Genomic DNA, 18,224 nt, shown 5'->3' on the forward strand with positions numbered 1-18,224 from the left:
GGATGTCATTGGCGGTTTCACCACTCGGTGAGTTTCTTGTCCGTTTGCCCGGTCTTATATAAAAAATACGTGTTGCACCCACGGAGTGCCGGCAGAAATGATAACTTCAACATTAAGGTGCGGACTGACTAGGATTGTAAACGTTACAACCAGTAATACAATATTTTTGTTGATCATGAGGCTAAGCTGCAAATGGGCATTTATTTTACTAGTTTTTTTTTGTTTATTCAAAATATACATATTAAATTAAATAATTGTTCGGTTTAAGTTTTAGAAAAATTGTAATTCTATTAAATTCTTTAAAAAAAGAATATTGTTATCGCTGAAAATTCAGAGATTTTTAACTCCTTAGTTTATTTTTGGGTAGCAACTTCCGAATTTTTTATTGGATATTTCAAATCATACACAAATATTCTATTCAGTTCAAATTTTTCTTTAAGTCCTTTTTTGTGCACTGTATTTTATGTGTTGGAATATTTTCATTGCGTCTTGTTGTAATCGACTATCTAAGAAACTAATTTTTGCGGATAATGAGGTATGACCGCGCCTTAACGTTGTGCATTTCTGAATGGTTAGGGAATAATTTCGCACGAATTGCTTTATTTACCAGAATAAAAGTACTAGCATTTATGTTTAAATACGATATTAATTTATTGCGCTATCGTACACAAAAATGATAATGTATATAACTATTACAATTATTTTACATTAAAAAGTTTATCTCAGAAAAATCAACATTCATCCATAATTTCAACGACTGTCTTACGAATTTCAGAAGAAGAAATCAGTGTCCTGACGCGAGTTTAACATTTTATACCCAACTCAAGTAAAGTGCTCAACGGTGCTAAAGAAGTTTTCACTTCAAAATATTAAAAAGGAGACGGAACTTTGGGAATTGATAGAAGTATTAGATCAGGGACACGCTTAAGAGAGGCAAGGTCGTAGTAAGTAGGCACAAACGTAATAATTGATTTAGTTTGTATTGAAAGCATTGACTCGAGTTTAAGAACAAATCTGCTACCCTCCTGAGAGGAAAATAGATTATGCTGATAATGTAAGCGCATATGTATCGATCGCCATACTAACGGCTAGGTTTTCCAACCGAACTGTGAAATAGAGTATCGTACTGTATACTTTATACCTAATCTATAACACTCATAGAGTACGATATTATAATCTTAGATATAAACAATTTTTTTGGGTCATCCCAACCAAGGTTTAAATAACACAAGACTTTCTGAGAGACTTTGATTAACTTATTGGTATCGAAAGCTATAAAACTCGAGTGTTAACTCTGAACGCATCCACAACCGTCACACATATAAATATAATATACTTAGGTATAATAATTAAAAATGTAAATATAACATGGTCCTACTCGTTTTCATCAATCTGTACTCTCTATTTACCTTCTCTAAAAAGAACAGTTAAAATTGGCAACCCTACTTTCGGGTGTCAAGTGTAGAGTTTTTGTAAGTGTTCACTGATTCATGGGAAATTTACTATTATGATTAAATTATAGGATATATGAAAGGACGATCAAGTAGGTAGGTACCTACGTAGATTTTCGATCATTTTCAAAGATAATTTATAATAAATGTACCTAATGAACCAGATTATATAAATATATTACACCGGTACAATACTTATTTACTTAAAATATGTACAGTTTCTTTAATTGGTAAGCCAAGTGACAATTATTACCTAGTATTACTAATTTATGGCTCGCATGCAGACTTAAAAACATCAAGAATTACCTTTTCATCTGCAGCTTCAGTAACATAACAATAAATTGAATTGAAAAATATTATATTAATCACAAAATCATTGATATTCATAATGCCGAGGTTTGAACTCTACTCGTTCAATTATTAATTATATTTAGATAGTATTTGAATACATTAAAACACTTTAACACTATGATTAGCACGGCGTTCTTCAATTAAACTATTAAAGCTCTTTTTTAATATCATATTGGCATAGTTATTCGACAGTTCTACTAACTAAGGTTAATATTCCTGCAGCAATAAAATAGAAACCGTTTCAAACACGTTTGCCGAGAAAGAGAGTTATGAATAGAATAAGCCGCATACGGTACAATAAGGATAAATCCCGATACCGGATCGTCTAACTATAGAGCAAAAAGCGCACACACACTTCGGCCGACGTTTACGATCTAAACTGTCTGCCAGAAGAGTGTAGACTGTAGAGTGTAGTGACTAGTGTATACCAAAACTAAAATGGTTCCTCTAAAGACCGTTTAACGTTGTTTGTTTTATATTGCTCTTGTTTTGTTTTATTATGACTGTGTTATTAAATAAAACAGTGCTGTTATCAGCTTAATATTCAATGATAACTTACTATGTACTTTTCGTAAACAATAATAATTACCTAAAGTACGTAAAAATATAGTGTTGCCAAATGTCAACGCGTAAAGTCCACACACCAAAACCGCCCGGGAAATACCGTGTTGGTAAAATTACAGTCATCATTAGCTAGCCACACAATTATGGTGTCGAATGACTTTGTATCACGTCGTTTAGCATATTAAAAATGAAAGAATACATTAGCTTTATATTAAACATAACCATACTGATAATATAATAATTTTGAATAATTATCTATTATATTATTATTAATTTAAATAATCTTTAGAGGAAGGTACATATAATAATATCGTAAGTGCACAAGCGTTCTACACATTAAATATTAAAAAAAAAGTTATACATGATGATCGAAACCGAGACCAAGAAAATAGTTTGTTAAATATTTTGTGTACGAGGCTTATCACTAATCTCAAACACGGCTAACCAATTTATCTGTTTTTTTTTAAATATATTTATTATTTTAATATTAAAAAATTGTGGTAGATATTTAATTACATATTATGTTTGTTTATTCCAATTGGTTCACAAACAAATGTAGGCGGACATAGTCGCGTGCGCCCGCTCATTTTAAATATTTTATCATAGTGTATCCTTAGAGGCACGGATAACATAGAAGGCTAGGTGTTAAAACAAAAATATATATTATATTTCCAAGTATAATTAATTTCAAAATGACTTAAAATACCAAATAATTATCAAATATTGTGATAGATACTAAATATATATATTTTTTATTTAATACCAACGTGATTGAAAAGATACAAATGATTTAAGTATCACAATACACACGAGCTATCATTTCATATCAAACTGTAACTATCATACAAGTTCCGGTTTTAACCCTCCACTAATTATAATGTTTATAACTTACTCCTTATTGATAGTAGTAAAAACTTATTATAGCATACAATAAATAAATTCATAAAGGGGTAAAAATTTACATATGGCAGTACTGAATCTGTCAAAGAGGTCTATTGATAATTTTGTTGGCATTTGACATTGACTATAATTTTTTGACAACGACGTTTAACGACATCGACATGCAGTGACAAGTGGGTTCACAGATTAAATTACAAAGTAGATAGAGAACGTTCAACGAACGGAGTCGAGTATATCACATCCAGTTCAGTCACATACAGTCCGATATTCATTTATAAACACATTTGTCTAGTTTCTCTTATTATTTGACGGGTCGTTGTAAAGAGTAAAAAAGAGAGAATATTTAATTACAGTACATATACATCATATTTATGTGACATTGTCAAACTCACGTCTCGTGTTCATTATAGACAGACTTATAGTAGGTAGGCCACAACATTGCAACGCATCAAGATAAATTAAATGCGAATATCGCTGTAAAGACTGAATATCCTTGTATACCATTATAGTGAAAATATGTCGTGTGGTGTTGTGTGTTGTCCAACGATAACAACTAAAGTAGGAGTAAAAAATGTAGAATTTTGTTGTAAGCATTTATTATGCAAAATAGTATATTTTAAAGCATCACATTCATTTCGCAGTATACTAGCTGATACGACAAACGTTGTTCTGTTCATAATAAAAAAAAACTCTTGCTGGTTGAATTTCGTATAATCCGTTCTTAGCTGACCTCTACCTGGCGAAAGGAATATTCCTACCAAATTTTAAGTCTCTACTTCTTATTATTGCAGGGGTATCGTGATGAGTCAATACATCGGTGGAAATCTTTTGATATAAAACATTTAAAAATTACGACCGTCAATTAACGATAGTCGCTTTTCTCGAATTGTGTTACATAAACTGTATGTAACACATACAATGTTTTAATTACACATTTTGAAAACAGTATTTAGTTATATGTAAAAGCCTGTGTGTATGTACGCACAGACAACGATAATTTCGATGTTTTGTTTGGACTGCTGTTAGAGCAAGTCGACATTATTTTCATTCATATGAAAGCAATGTCGACTCCAATATGAGAATTGTGTTAGGTTCTCGTTGGCGACCCACCTTATCAGAAAGTCATAAAAATATCTACGAATTACAAGTATTTTAAAAGTTTTTATCCTGACCAACTCTACCATCGTGATGGGATAGTTGTAGATGCACCCTGTAAACTTTAGACCTTCGTGCGTAACTGCATTGCTGAAATCTTAGAAATGACATGCAGTTGCTTAATTGAAATATCTACGGACATAGTTAGTTTTCATAAGAATATATAATGGTATTGGTTCAGCTATCCTAGACTGAATACAAGGTTGAAGACTGAATACTTTATTTTTATATATTACAATTAGCCTTTACACTTAGAGCATTTTCTGGGTGATTGTGGAGGAGAGGTACGAAATATGTTCTTCAATTTATTGACAAGGTAGCGATAATTTTCATTGTCTTTTAAATGTTTGCTTCCACGGAGTTGTCGTAGAACTGTTTTTACTTTTGGTGCTAATGTAGTCCGTTTGGCTTGATCCTTAACTCCACCGTCACTCAGGAATAGTTGATTTTTAGGTCTAGATTCACGGCGCGCCTGATAAATCCCAGAAGATATAATTTATGCATTTTTATAAAAATATGATACGCTATATATAGGAAAGACATAAGACTGATGATTACGTAAATGTAAGGGACATGTAACTTTTAGTAGGGTGATGTAACGTTTAAGAGTCGAACCATAAACCTTCGCTTAGGAATAGACACTTTTACAAATTTCCATGACTTATCCTCTCTGGCATTGCACACATCGCACTGAAAATAAATTATTTTTATAATATCTTTTATCCTATATTGTCATAGTAACGGAGTTATTATTTTCTTTCTCCTAGTGCCATTGGTTTTAAGTCTTTCAAATCAAATTTTATCATTTCTATGGTGCTTTTAAATATGCGATTGAATTCCTTAAGCCTATGGACAATGTTGTGTTGGACTGATTGAATCATATTCAATTGATTGGGCTGCACTGGTTGGGCCAGGTTCCGATGGGCCTATAATTAATGTGTAATATTCAAATCTTAGCAGCTTAAAAAATAATGATTGTAGATAATATTTCTTCACTTACCGCCTCAGCTAAATAAATAAAAAGAAAAATAAAAGCGAAAATCAATATTCCACTGAATTTCATATTAATGTGTATAGCCAACAAATATAATAATTGCTTCAAACTACAATTTGAACGAGGCCGTAGTTTATGACAACATAAAATATTCTGATATTTCAAAATGTCGTAAAATAATAATATTCATACATTCTCTAAATAATATAAAATCAATAATATTGTAATATAATATAAAGAAGTATAACTTTGAAAAGGGAATAAGTCACCAATAAATATTTTAGGAGGTATCAAACTTTAAATGAGTTTCAGTAATTATTTTCAAATAATTATAGGCCATGAATAAAAAGAAAATTAGGACACATGTATAAGTCAAGAAAAGTTTAGTAAATCCAAATGTGCACGCGTTAAGGCCAAGGGTATTCAGAGTGCACGCAAAAAAGGTGGTGTTTTAATACAAGTTTTATGGTGAAAATTTAGTTATTTTGAGCTATGAACACTACTCAATCCTGTTACACATACCCTTAAGTCTTATTTGTAGGTTGCTAATGCTTGCTGCTGGTTATACAGCACTGCAGAGCTATTGTGAACTACCATTTTTCTTTTCAGTTAAAAAAGCTTTTATCTCGGCATGACGCATTTGTTTAGTACGAAATTTAGATGTGTTATTCTTACAGCTTGTATTTTTTTGGGTAGGTACATTTATTCAGATTAGTAATTATTAACAAGGATTAAAAGCATATAAACTGTTTGCGCCATAAATTTTGCTCTAAGATATGATCAGGCGCTTCATTATGCTTTGCAACCGATAATGCGCGAACTGCGACTTTAGAGAGCTTATACTTGCACATACAAAGTGTCTATACTTTCATTATATTAGCGCGCATGAGTTTCTTAAAAAAACATGCATGCAAAAAAAATACTATTTTTTTTCAAATGAATATCTCGTAGAGCCCGCTCTAGGTTCTCGAGTGTAGAGCGCTGTCATTGAGGAGCTTGGCCGCAAGTCTTCATTCAAAGGATTTCGCCAAACTTTTACTCAAGCGGCCTATGAATGTCGTATAGAGTTCTACAAGTCTAAGTAATGCCTATGTATGGATCTGCTGGGTGTGTTCACGTTGGGTTGAAGTGTATCTTGAATGATGCATATGTCGACGATTTCCATGTCAAAATGCGAAAAAAAGAGCCTCCCTGCTGTAGTGTAGCAGTAACATCTCTAGCGTTTTAACTAACACTAACACTAACATATTATAGATAACAATAGTGACATAGTTCATAAGAAGCATTGTTACTAATAAATTTACTAACATATAGCCAAGTTTCTCTGAGACAAATAAAAGTCGCTTATTTAACTTCAAAAACAATCCATAAATTCGAAAATATATGCCTCAGACCTGAGAAGAACGAGCGCTAAAATTCAGCGGGATTCTTATTTTAAAAAAAATTCAATTAAATTAATATACATATTTATAAAACTACAGTTAACTGTATTAAGTGTTTTTGGTAGACTCTCATCTTTTAATGCTGCTACCACGTAGAAAGTTCAACATGGAGATCGCTTCTTTGCGTATGATGGCATGGAAACCATCCCCTGATGCATCAGCAAACATTCCAGAAGCAGTGTTGTACGCCACGAATAGTCTTCTAAAGGCATTATTATACGTGACACGTAGAATGCTATGAGCCCGGCGTGAATACGATATCCATAAGCCGCTCGAGTATAAAGAATTGTAATAAGCACAGACACGGCTAGGATACAAGCAAATACACGGTTTTATTAAAGAGTTTCGAAACCTATCCTCTGGTTTCACCGCTAGATCAGTTCGACGGTACAGTTTTCTTTAGAAACCTTTAAATTTGGATATTTATAGTCACTTGTTCTTGTTACCACATCATTGCAAAATGCAGAAGACATATTGTGTGATCTATTTTATCAGTTCTACTTTAAATGTTACTTTCTGTATGGAAATGCTTGTTGTTAATACTAAACGTTATGAAACTTGAAACCTAAATTAATAGTTAATATAATCAGCAAATATTAATTTTAGTGTGACTTATCTGTAAATTGGAAATGTATTATTTCAATTAATAAAACCAAACGTTATGAATGACCAAAAGTAATACTTAAGCCTGATTCACACAATAAATTATCTATGGAATGTGCAAGTAATATCTAATAATATGATAAATAATTGTTCACAGAACCAGAAAAAATGATGTTCAAATCTGATATCAAATAGGAAAAATACACAGAAAAAAAATTGCGAATGAACACATTTATTCTGTTTCAATATTATCCGTCCAAATAAATTTATTTACTTTAAGAAAAAATACTTTAATTATTTATGGAAAATTAACAAGCAGGTATAATTAGAAGGAATTATATATACATTCATCTTACGACTTACTTACGCGATGACTTACGATACGCAGACGTGGTCAGTAACTATTGGCCTGATGAGAAACCTCATGGTCGCTCAGAGGACAATGGTTAGGGCTATTTTCGGAGTTTCCCTGCGATATCGATTCAGAAATGAGGAGATCCATAGGAGAACTGAATCAGATCAAGATCTCCGGGATACGTTAGATGGCAGGGCAGGACTGATCACCGTGGAGATCTTTGGGGACGCTTTTGTCCAGCAGAGGACATTTTCCGGCTGATGATGATGCTGATACATTCATCATCACTAGCCCGAAGATATCCACTGCTGAAAGACTTCGACAACGACCGATCTTGGGCAGTCTGTATACATTACTGGTCCATTTTGTACGAGTATCTAAGCGTCCGTAGCTTGTGTATACTTTATGCGTATACATTATTATAAGTTTTGTTTTTTATAATTTTCGATAATAAAAACAAATTTATATTGATATATTTTATTCGCAGTTTTCTTGTGGTAGGGATATTATGTCATATCACACACATCAATAAGACAGCCTTAATCCATTTCAGGTATGTTTAGCGCAGGAATACAGGTAGTTAACATATTACTCCTGACCAATGTGTTGTTGGGTGGTTTCAAACATGTATTTAGGCACTCTGTTTTCGTTTGAAAATTATTTTGATTACCACCACAGCCCGAATACAAATGACGCTTACAGGTCCTGCAAATAAATCGTACTTATACTAGAACTAGGATATTATTATTATAAGTTCCTATAGGCACTCTTAAAAACAACAAACAAAACAAATCTTACAACTATATTTATAATACTAGATTATATTAAATGAAAACAATCATTAATTTACATCATTAATTAACCAAGAATACTGGCAGCGTTGCCGCGTTGGATAGCTAGGCTGATCCGTTGACCGAATTAGCTGTCAGTGCTTGGGTTTCCAGTAGCCCTATTGAGACGTGTAGATAGTACTTTATACTTTCTCCGCGCCTCTGGGCCCCACTGTCTCGTATCGTGTCGTGTCTACTAGTGTCTTGACACCAAACGGCACAAAGATGTAAGACTCACTAAAACCAACATAATTGCGACGTTTGCTGTCTTCGGGAGTCCAAGCAGCAGCTCCAGCATCAAGTGAAGTAACTTGGACATGATAAGGGGCCAGAGTGTCAACGCAGGTCGCGTCCCACACCAGCCATTTTCCCCGTGCCCACCAGGGTCATTCCATCAGGACGCTTGCCATCGTGGTGGATAATAATTCCATTTGGCTCTAAAACAGCTGGTTTATTATGATCGGCAAATGCCCTGCAGATGACTTAATTAGATAATTATTACGCACTCCTAAATGTTTAAATACACTTCTAGACTCGATTCTGAGTTATGCTTTTTTTTGCTTGTTACAGCTTCACATTCAAAACATAAATTGACAAACTTGAGTCACTGCAAACAAGATTTTTGAAACTGCTTGTTAATAACTAATCTAAAAATAGTAACTTTTTACAACTTTTGTCAAGGACATTACTATTTATCTATTATTATTTCGACAGGCTCTATCTAGACGTATCAATTATCTAGCTATTTAAGTCTATATAAATATCGCGACTTTTTCCTGTAATCAAAATCCTGCAGTAATCGTTAAAACAAAATTTAATAATACCAAAATACCTTGTTAACGAATCCCAGGACCATCGGTTAAAATAACCAAAACAATTGCCATAGTCAAATGATAACGCACAGAAATATGGTATTCTTGCTGAAATTAAATTAGATGAGAAAGATTTAAATATAAAACAATCCAATAATAAATTAAATAAAGACTAAACAGAAGAGAAATTTCTGATGTTCATTTTGTATTTCGACTTTTTAACATTATCAAATTCTCGTTAATTATATTAACTTTTAAATCTATCCCACCTTCAAATAAAGACTCAAATAATTAAACTTATATGTTATTATATATTGGCATAGCTGCAATTTTTTATGGTCATCATATCAAGGAAGACTGCTGGTCAAAGGCCCAAAGATCTCCACGATGACCGGTCCTGCGCTACCCACACCCAAAGTATTCCGGTGATCTTGACCAGATCATCGGTCCATTGCGTGGGGGGCCTGCCAACACTGCATCTTCCGGTACGTGGTCGCCAGTCGAGAACCTTGCTGGCCCAACGGCAGGCTCGTTCAATCCAACTCGGGAAGCGTTCGGGAAGCTCCGTTAAATCTTCTCGTCCTAATACCACTAATCAATCTAAAGACAAAAGTTTTCAACCAGTGTGTGTTACCAGTGATGACTTAGTTCGTAACTAAGGGCCTGATGAGAAAGCTCATGGTCGCTCAGAGAGCAATGGAGAGGGCTGTGCTCGGAGTCTCCCAGCGAGATCCGATCAAAAATGAGGAGAACTGAATTATCATTAAAATTTTTACAACACTTTATAATTCCTAATCGTATCTATTATTATATAATAATAAGATGTTAATTAATTACCAACAGGGTTCGATACATCCAAGTGGCAATATTCCACACATGCATTCAAAGTTTCAAATCTATTTCCATTTCCCTGACAGCCGCCCCAAAAAAATCTATAGCATTTGCTTTGCCTTGCATCATAATACCATTGAATAATATCAGCTCTACACGGACCTGTGTCAGGTCGCAGAAAACATGACTTGTGTCGAGCTATAGGAAGAATAAAGAAGATGTATCAGTGTTAGTGGTATACTTCTTCTGGTCTCGTTAGTGAAGAATTATCAGAGTGAATTTATATGATGAGTGCGTACACCGACACCCAAATACGACACGATGAGCTTAGTTGGTCAACTATACCATTTGCTTGAGCTACCATAAGCCTATGGTAACTCATATGTCTGAGCCACAACCAATGGACGAGAATTAAATAAACAACGCATCACAAATTAGGATATCGTTTCCACCATCTGGATGTGTGGCGTTTCTCCACAGTGCTGCTTTCAAGGAAGTTTCTTCCACAAACGACTAGTCGGGTCGGCAACGCTCTTGCGATTCCTCTGGTGTTGCAAGAGATTGTAAGCGGCCGTGATCACTTCACATCAGGTAAATCCTCAATACTCCCGTACGCTCGTTTGTCCTCTCTTCATTCAAAAATCCGGCTTGCAAAAGCTGTAAAATAATTTAAAAATTTGGTTTCGAAGTAGCTGCGGAGATATAAAAAAAACACATATAAAAAAACAGTCGAGTTATGAACCTCTTCCTGATCTTGAAGTCAATTAAAGAACAGTTAATGTATATTGCCGTTAAAGTATTGATTTCTCAAAAATTTCACCTCGTCGTCACCTGTAGTGATAATTACATTTGCTATTATTTCTTGTGTTATGAATTTTGATCCATATAAAGAGTCAGGGTATCTTCAGATGAAGTTGACATATTTACACTTTCATTTTAAGCATTTATTTATTTCCCCCAATTAGCTGAATGAATTGATGAATCAATTTCAGATTTCGGATAAAAGGGAACAAATGCTACAAATGAATTCCTTTTCCCTATACGATTGTGAATTTTTTATATTTATATCATAATAATTGATTGGTATCCGAATAGGCGAATAATAAATACAAGGCTAATATTATGAAAAGAAATTACCTATATGATAAACAAAATGTTCATCCGAAAATACGCAACGACCTGGAGATTACAAAGAAGTGACGCTCAGCATTATTGAACATCGTCTTGAAATCTGAACTACACCATATTTGAGCTCGTCACGTCCGAAATCAGTAACGCAGTAATTTATTTTGTAGTAACTTGTTAATAACTAATTAATAGTATATATAATAAGAACATTATAGAAAACGCTAATCCTCAACAATTTGCATTTCAGGAACTTAATTCGCCAAGAGTTCTAGTAAAGTATAATATATAATATATCCCAATTTCACAAAATCTTAAAACCATTGTTATATTACCTTTCAAAGTCTGGTTAAGTTTTATACAAACTCGTGCGATTCTTGGATCTTTTGTGGTAGAAGTTCTTGTCTTGGTGCGATGTCTTTGACGACAGTCTAACCACGTTATACATAACATGGTAAATATAATAATACTTGTCTTAAAAAATCGGTACTTTATAAAATTCATATGAAACAACCTTTAAATATTATTTCAATAACAATGTAACACAAACTGCTACTGATTTTATGGCCGATACAGCATGCTCTACTTATATAAAACAGCAACGTAATAATATGCAAGAAGTTGTAATAATTCACACAATTTATGCAGTGTTGAGATCTATAGGTTTGAAAGACTAGTGGTATCGTAATAAATATATTATTAATAAACTAAACAAAGACAAACAGGAAACAAGGAGCTGTCTTGATCTCTTTATTGTGAAGGTCTCAGAACGGAGAGAGATATTCTTCTTCAATAAATTTAAAGTTTGCATCACTAAAAACTGCGACTACTACTTGTGAGTGCTAAAAATCCCATTTCTTATATCACCTTCACATCTTCGATAGAAATCTTCTTAGTGCCTCGTTGAATACATGTTCATGAAATTGCACACTACCACGGAATAATGAGAAACAAATAGTATAGAAATCTCTCATAGTTACACTTTATGAAGATATAGATTCATTTTAAAATAATATTAATTTTTAGTCGTACTTAGTTCGCAGCAATGGTGGACGCACACTACAGTCTACGCCAGGGGTGCTCAAACGGTCGATCGGGAACGACTGGTCGATCGCGGGTGCTTTTTGAGTCGATCTCGAGAAAAAAATCCAGTATGATAAACTAAAATCGATAATTACGTACCATCTTATGAAACGTATGCTCAGGACATGCAGTGTCATGCAGATTCAACATCCAAAGTCGCTCTTTAGTTGAGCTTAAGTCAATAATTTGTTCTTAAATATAAATAATATCACTCGTCTACTAATCATCAATATTAATTATATTCAGAGCCTACCAAGGCCTTGAATTTTATCTTTTTGGTCTTCAGACACTGTGGTATTTGGGACGAAAAGATTTTACGGAGTTTCCCTAATGCTGCCCATCCGAGTTGGATTCGACGAGTGACCTCTTTCGCGAAATCGGACTTGCCTGCTGTCCCAATATACCCGATAAGTCATTCTTATCGCCTAACGGTCGTTCCCAATATTCAGTCTATCTCTTACTTGAGTTAAAAATCGTAACTAACGTTGACTTTTCTGGGGCGACGTATAGCTTAACAGCGATAGAAGTTTGTATGGAAATTGCAATTCACGCGTCCTAACATAAGGCGATAAGAATGACTTATCGGGTATATTGGGACAGATTCAAATTATTGACAGCTAATTACTGACAGTAGAAGGTAAACAAAAATTTATCTCTATCTGTAGATAGTATATTGGGAACGGCCGTTATATTGGTGCGCGTGAATTGCAATTTCCATACAAACTTCTATCGCTAGTAATCTATATGTCATCCCATTGACAGACAGAGTGTACGGATATGGTGAGTTACCGTCGATAAGTTTATTGGGAAAGAAAAGTCAACGATAGTTACGATTTTTATCACAAGTAAGAGATAGACTCAATATTGGGAACGGCCGTAACTAGATTGTTTGTACGAGGTAGACGTACTCGTCGACAATTTCGAGAGTATAGTTCCCAATATTTAATATTTATTTATATATATACTTAATCTGAATCTCGGAAACGCCTCCGACGATTTAAATGAAATTTAGTATATAGGTAGTTTCGGGGGCGTAAAATCGATCTAGCTAGGTTTCAATTTTAAAAATATAAGTTTCATCCGTGTTTTGATGAGAAATTGAAACAATAACATTAAAATACAAAGGTAAATTTCGTCACTGTTATACAAGACTATAATAGCTCAGATGGGACATTGGGTGATCCGGAAAGCAGAAGACCCCGGTTCGAATCCAGATGTCCTATTAGTTTTTTTTGTTCAAGAAGGTACAATCTTAAAAATCCAAGCAAGACTCGGTCGTCCAGGTATTTAATTAAGTATATTAAAAGCAGAGCTTATATTAGTTATAATGCGGAAAAAAGATAAAATACTAGTAGGTTAGTTGCATCATCAAAGGCATAATAGATATGATGGTGTGTCGTCGTGATGGTACAAGCCGCAAGGTCTTTTGTGCTCATATTAATTGTTATCTGTAGTTGGAGGTAATCTGCGGTAAGCAAATGGCGTTGGTGCTAATTAAGGTATGTATATTGAAAAAAAGTGTGTGCGTATAATCTTTACGCGCGATTGGAGTAAAACTTAATAATAATTAACTTTAGGAATATTAATTAACAGGCGCATTAATATATTACATTAAATAAAGCCGTGTCACCAACTAAGCACTCACGTATTACTGAAGTGCTAGGATCTTGTGACATTGTTAGATTTTTTGCTATTTTTTTTCTCAGAAAAGCTATATATAACTTAATATTTTGAGCAAAGTTGGCATTTTCTCTACCTAAAATAAAAAAATGCCTTTATTAATATATAATATAATTAATATTATTTTATCAAGTGAGATTTTATTTATTTTACAAAGAATGACATAATGTTATATTTTGATATTATTATTCATCAGAATATAAACACTTACACTTTTTACAGGTCAGGTCATTATCAGATTCTTGATTTTCTCTTTTATTCTTATTTATTGATGAAAGAGTAAGACATTCCTGGGATTTCGCCATTTAATTTGACTGATTATTATTTTCATTATATTTATACTATTTTTAATTCAGTTCATTGTCCATTCGCACATTTTAAGAATTTCACTCATTAATAAAATAATTGATAATAAGAAATTGAATGTAATATTATTATTAGCACATATAAATATTGTAATTGAATTTTAACAAATGGCTGTATGGGCTCGAACCCTTTGCCTATCCTAATTATGAAAACAAAAAACAAGAACAAATTAACGAATGTCAGAAAATTTCTGAATAGTTATATATTATTTATTGCAATAGTAGTAATAAATAAAATAAAAACACTTGGGGATTTAAAAAAAATATTACTGAGCAATTTAAAATATTTTTTAAAACCATTACTGTCTTATTCATAATAACTTAGCGGAGATTTAAAACATCGCTAATATACGCTTGTTAAAACATGGTATTCATAATCGCATATTAGAGCTGAAACGCTCATTATCTCTTCGATAAAGCTGACGTGGCTTATAGTAGCTAGGATCCTTCTATATACCTATTTTAAGCACTCGAACGCAAAAAAACATGGCCGACATCGATCAGCTTGTTCATTAAATAATAGCTTCCCGCTCAAAGTTGTTGGATATCCGTCATAGATTGACAACCGACAGACTTCAAAACTTTAATTTTTGAAGTTGAAATTATTTTGACATTTACTTTTGACAACAGACAAACCATTGACATTGAAAAGATGTCTGTTTCCATTGACAGTTCCTCATTAAATTAGTTAAAATCATGTTTTTTTGTATGAAATGGCAACATTGCGTACTATAGAGACGTATTAGTTATGGGAGATTTATCTAACGAATATGAATAAGGAATTTTATCGAACGTTCGATAGGCTTAAAACACGTTATAACTAATATAGCTTTATACCCTCAAAAAGCGTATTATTATGAATAAGGCAGTTAAATAATAAAGGCTTAAAAAATGATTTCACTTGACTTTTGTACTGAGCGTTACTACCGTCAGAAAAAAATTCTGAGTTACCCCCAAGTCGCGCCTAAAGAAGATTTACTTCAAAAATGTGATATATATATATACAATACTACAAGATCGCACCGCTCGATTCTGCAGGTACGTGTTTTGATAAAACTAATTTTAAATAAACTGTAAATAAAATAAAATGTTTAGAGAGTATGCAATGCATTAGCGATTGGTTGTCTATTAAAAATTACCCACAAGTATCTGTAATTTATTTAAATACAATTAGTTTTCTGATGTAATTGCACCCATGTTTTTTTTAAATTGTACGTTATTTTAAGGGAGATTATGTCAAGAAATGAAAAAATATGGCTGCCAGCTCTTAGCCAGCCGCAACCTTGCATACTCCTCAAAAGTTAATTTATAATTATTTTCATCAAAAAAAAATGTACCTGCAGAATCGAGCGGTGGGATCTCAGGCTATATGCACGTGTACGCGACAAAAGTAATCAAATGACTTGATAGATTTGGATGTGAGAATATGATGTGATGACGATGGTAATTGACACGCCCTGTCCATTACAATGCAGTGCCGCTCAGGATTCTTGAGAAACCCAACATACACTACCATTGCGCTCGTCACCTTGAGACATAAGATGTTAAGTCTCATTGGCCCAGTAATTTCACTAGCTACGGCGCCCATCAGACTGAAACACAATAATGCTCACACAATTCAGTATCACTGCAGAAAAAGGCGCCATTGTGGCCAATAATCTAGCCGGCACCCTGTACAAAAGACTGGTAGACGTCTCATTAATCATCAGATTACTGTTGTAATCATTTGTGTTTCAGCCTATTTTATTTTATTTAGACAAACTTAGTAGACGTATACAAACTGTATATGCATTTTGATGAAAATAAATAACTTGTGATAGAATACCAGCATCTCGTCAAAGATAAATTTTGTTCCTCGATACAGGAATGTCCAGACTTCTTTCTCAATAAACTCAATGGTTACATCTCTTGACAAATGATTCTGTCATTGTCTCTACACTACTAGCATTGAAAAATTTAAACGTAAAAAAAATCAACAAAATGTATTCGAATGAATTCCGACCTTATTTCATACTTATCAAAAAGGAAGAAGAAAAAGGAGAAAGATTTGCACGCATTAATATGGAAGTCAAACATCAAGCAAAATCTGAACCTATAAATCCTTTCATTAAGAAAACTGTATACACTCAAACTTACCCTACAAAGTTGATTCCTGCGGCGCCCAGGAAGTCTTGCTGTTATTACTGCTCTTAGCTGCTTTTAAATAAAAAATAATGCAAAGCTGTTCGAAAAGAAAAGCACCTCTCACCCATTTTTTTAGTGTACTCTGGGCACGATCGTTTGGAAATGTTTTCGGATCGTCAGTGAGACTAATTTCCTGCCACAAAATGTCGACAAATGTTTACATCTTTTGTTTACAAACGTTTCAATATATTTCTCAATATTTATCGATAGAAGTTAGTGATGAAAGTGTTCTCAAGAATACTCATAGAAGTGAAAGCTCTGAATGTTTTTTGGAACACGAGGAATTTATTTGCATCACTTAATTGTCTGGGTAATAAAAAATATTTTATCTAATCTATCTTTTTCTGTACTGTAATTCAGTTGCAATTTTTTTTAATTGCTTCATAAACATAATTTCGTTTTGCAACTAAATATTTTTTAAGAATATTGTTAAGGTTATTTATTATGTAAATATATGTGTTAAATATTAATTTTCATGAAGCTACATCAGTTCGTAGAGGGGCTTTGACATGCGGAGAAGAACTGATAAGAAAGTCCCAGCCCATGTTTCATACTTTATATTATACTAGCTGACCCAACAGACGTTGTTCTGTAGATAATATAAATACTGTTTTATAGGAATTTGCCATTAATATTTCAAAACATCAAGAATTATTTCGTAAAAATGCTTTCGTAATAAATGTTGTTATAATGAAATTGTTTCACAGCAGAACTGTCAAACCGTGCGTCACTAAATTCTCTCATAGAAAAAATGTCCATACAAAACAAATATTGAAAATAAAAATAATTATGGGTCCCAAATCTAAATAAAAACTATCCTATCTCTCAAGTTGGACCTAACTGCACTCCATGAAGTAATCCCCACTTAAATCCGTTCAATAGATTAGGAGTCCATCGCGGACAAATAACGTGTCACGTAATTTATATATATTACTAGCTGACCCGACAGACGTTGTTCTGTATATAATAAATAAAATAATGTTTTTATATGAATTCGTCAATCATAACATCAAAAATTACTTCGTAAAATATGCACCCTGCTGTCGTAATGAAATTGTTTCACAGCAGAACTGTCAAACCGTGCGTCAATAAAGCGTCAAAGGCAAAACAAATTTGTTATTTTTATTTAATTTAGCAGCATTTTCCTATTTATTCACCTTTTAAACCTCTGGACTTCCACAAATAATTCAAGACCAAAATTAGCCAAATCGGTCCAGCCGTTCTCGAGTTTTAGCGAGACTAACGAACAGCAATTCATTTTTATATATATAGATGACATTATACAATTTCTGGGAGCCTGCGTAGAACCAATCAAGATCCATGCGTCATTATCCTATATATAATTTACTATACAACAGTAAGCCTTCTTTGTCAATGAAGCTTTAATATATTTCTAGATATTTTAATTCAGTCAGTCCTAGAATAATTATTGACAGCTCTGTCTTATTCAGTAACTACAAAAGAAGTTTCCATGTTCCAAATACCGCTGAGTTACGCCA

The 18,224-nt window shown here is 33.2% G+C and overlaps 2 protein-coding genes and 1 long non-coding RNA gene across 4 annotated transcripts in view; all 3 read right to left on the bottom strand.

Moving 5' to 3' along the window:
- LOC126979050 (SPARC-related modular calcium-binding protein 1) overlaps positions 1-2,191 on the bottom strand; it is a 37,108-nt gene extending 34,917 nt beyond the window's left edge. For both annotated transcript variants that reach the window (XM_050828231.1, XM_050828230.1), the window contains exon 1: positions 1,758-2,191. In XM_050828231.1, coding sequence (XP_050684188.1) covers positions 1,758-1,838 — 81 coding nt within the window. In that variant the 5' untranslated portion in view covers positions 1,839-2,191. The remainder of the gene's footprint in view (positions 1-1,757) is intronic.
- Positions 2,192-4,624: 2,433 nt separating this feature from the next.
- LOC126979104 (uncharacterized) lies at positions 4,625-5,616 on the bottom strand. The gene is made up of 2 exons (XR_007732750.1): positions 5,422-5,616; positions 4,625-5,111 (listed from the first exon to the last, which is right to left on the bottom strand). It is a non-coding gene; the product is annotated as an uncharacterized LOC126979104 (long non-coding RNA).
- Positions 5,617-8,282: 2,666 nt separating this feature from the next.
- LOC126979090 (carboxypeptidase inhibitor SmCI-like) lies at positions 8,283-11,984 on the bottom strand. Its single transcript, XM_050828301.1, has 4 exons — positions 11,749-11,984; positions 10,295-10,486; positions 9,478-9,565; positions 8,283-8,520 (listed from the first exon to the last, which is right to left on the bottom strand). The coding sequence occupies exons 1-4, from the start codon at positions 11,915-11,917 to the stop codon at positions 8,355-8,357; spliced, it is 615 nt and encodes a 204-aa protein (XP_050684258.1). The 5' UTR covers positions 11,918-11,984; the 3' UTR covers positions 8,283-8,354.
- Positions 11,985-18,224: the final 6,240 nt, after the last annotated feature.

This window comes from Leptidea sinapis, chromosome Z (assembly GCF_905404315.1).
Source record: "Leptidea sinapis chromosome Z, ilLepSina1.1, whole genome shotgun sequence".
In the NCBI taxonomy this organism is placed as follows: domain Eukaryota; kingdom Metazoa; phylum Arthropoda; class Insecta; order Lepidoptera; family Pieridae; genus Leptidea; species Leptidea sinapis.

Coding starts and splice junctions, on each gene's coding strand:
- LOC126979090 (XM_050828301.1), bottom strand. CDS start 11,917: ATGAATTTTATAAAGTACCGATTTTTTAAGACAAGTATTATTATATTT. Junction 10,487..11,748: donor ACTTAACCAGACTTTGAAAG/GTAATATAACAA, acceptor TTCTTCCTATAG/CTCGACACAAGTCATGTTTT. Junction 8,521..9,477: donor TCCTGGGATTCGTTAACAAG/GTATTTTGGTAT, acceptor ATTTATTTGCAG/GACCTGTAAGCGTCATTTGT.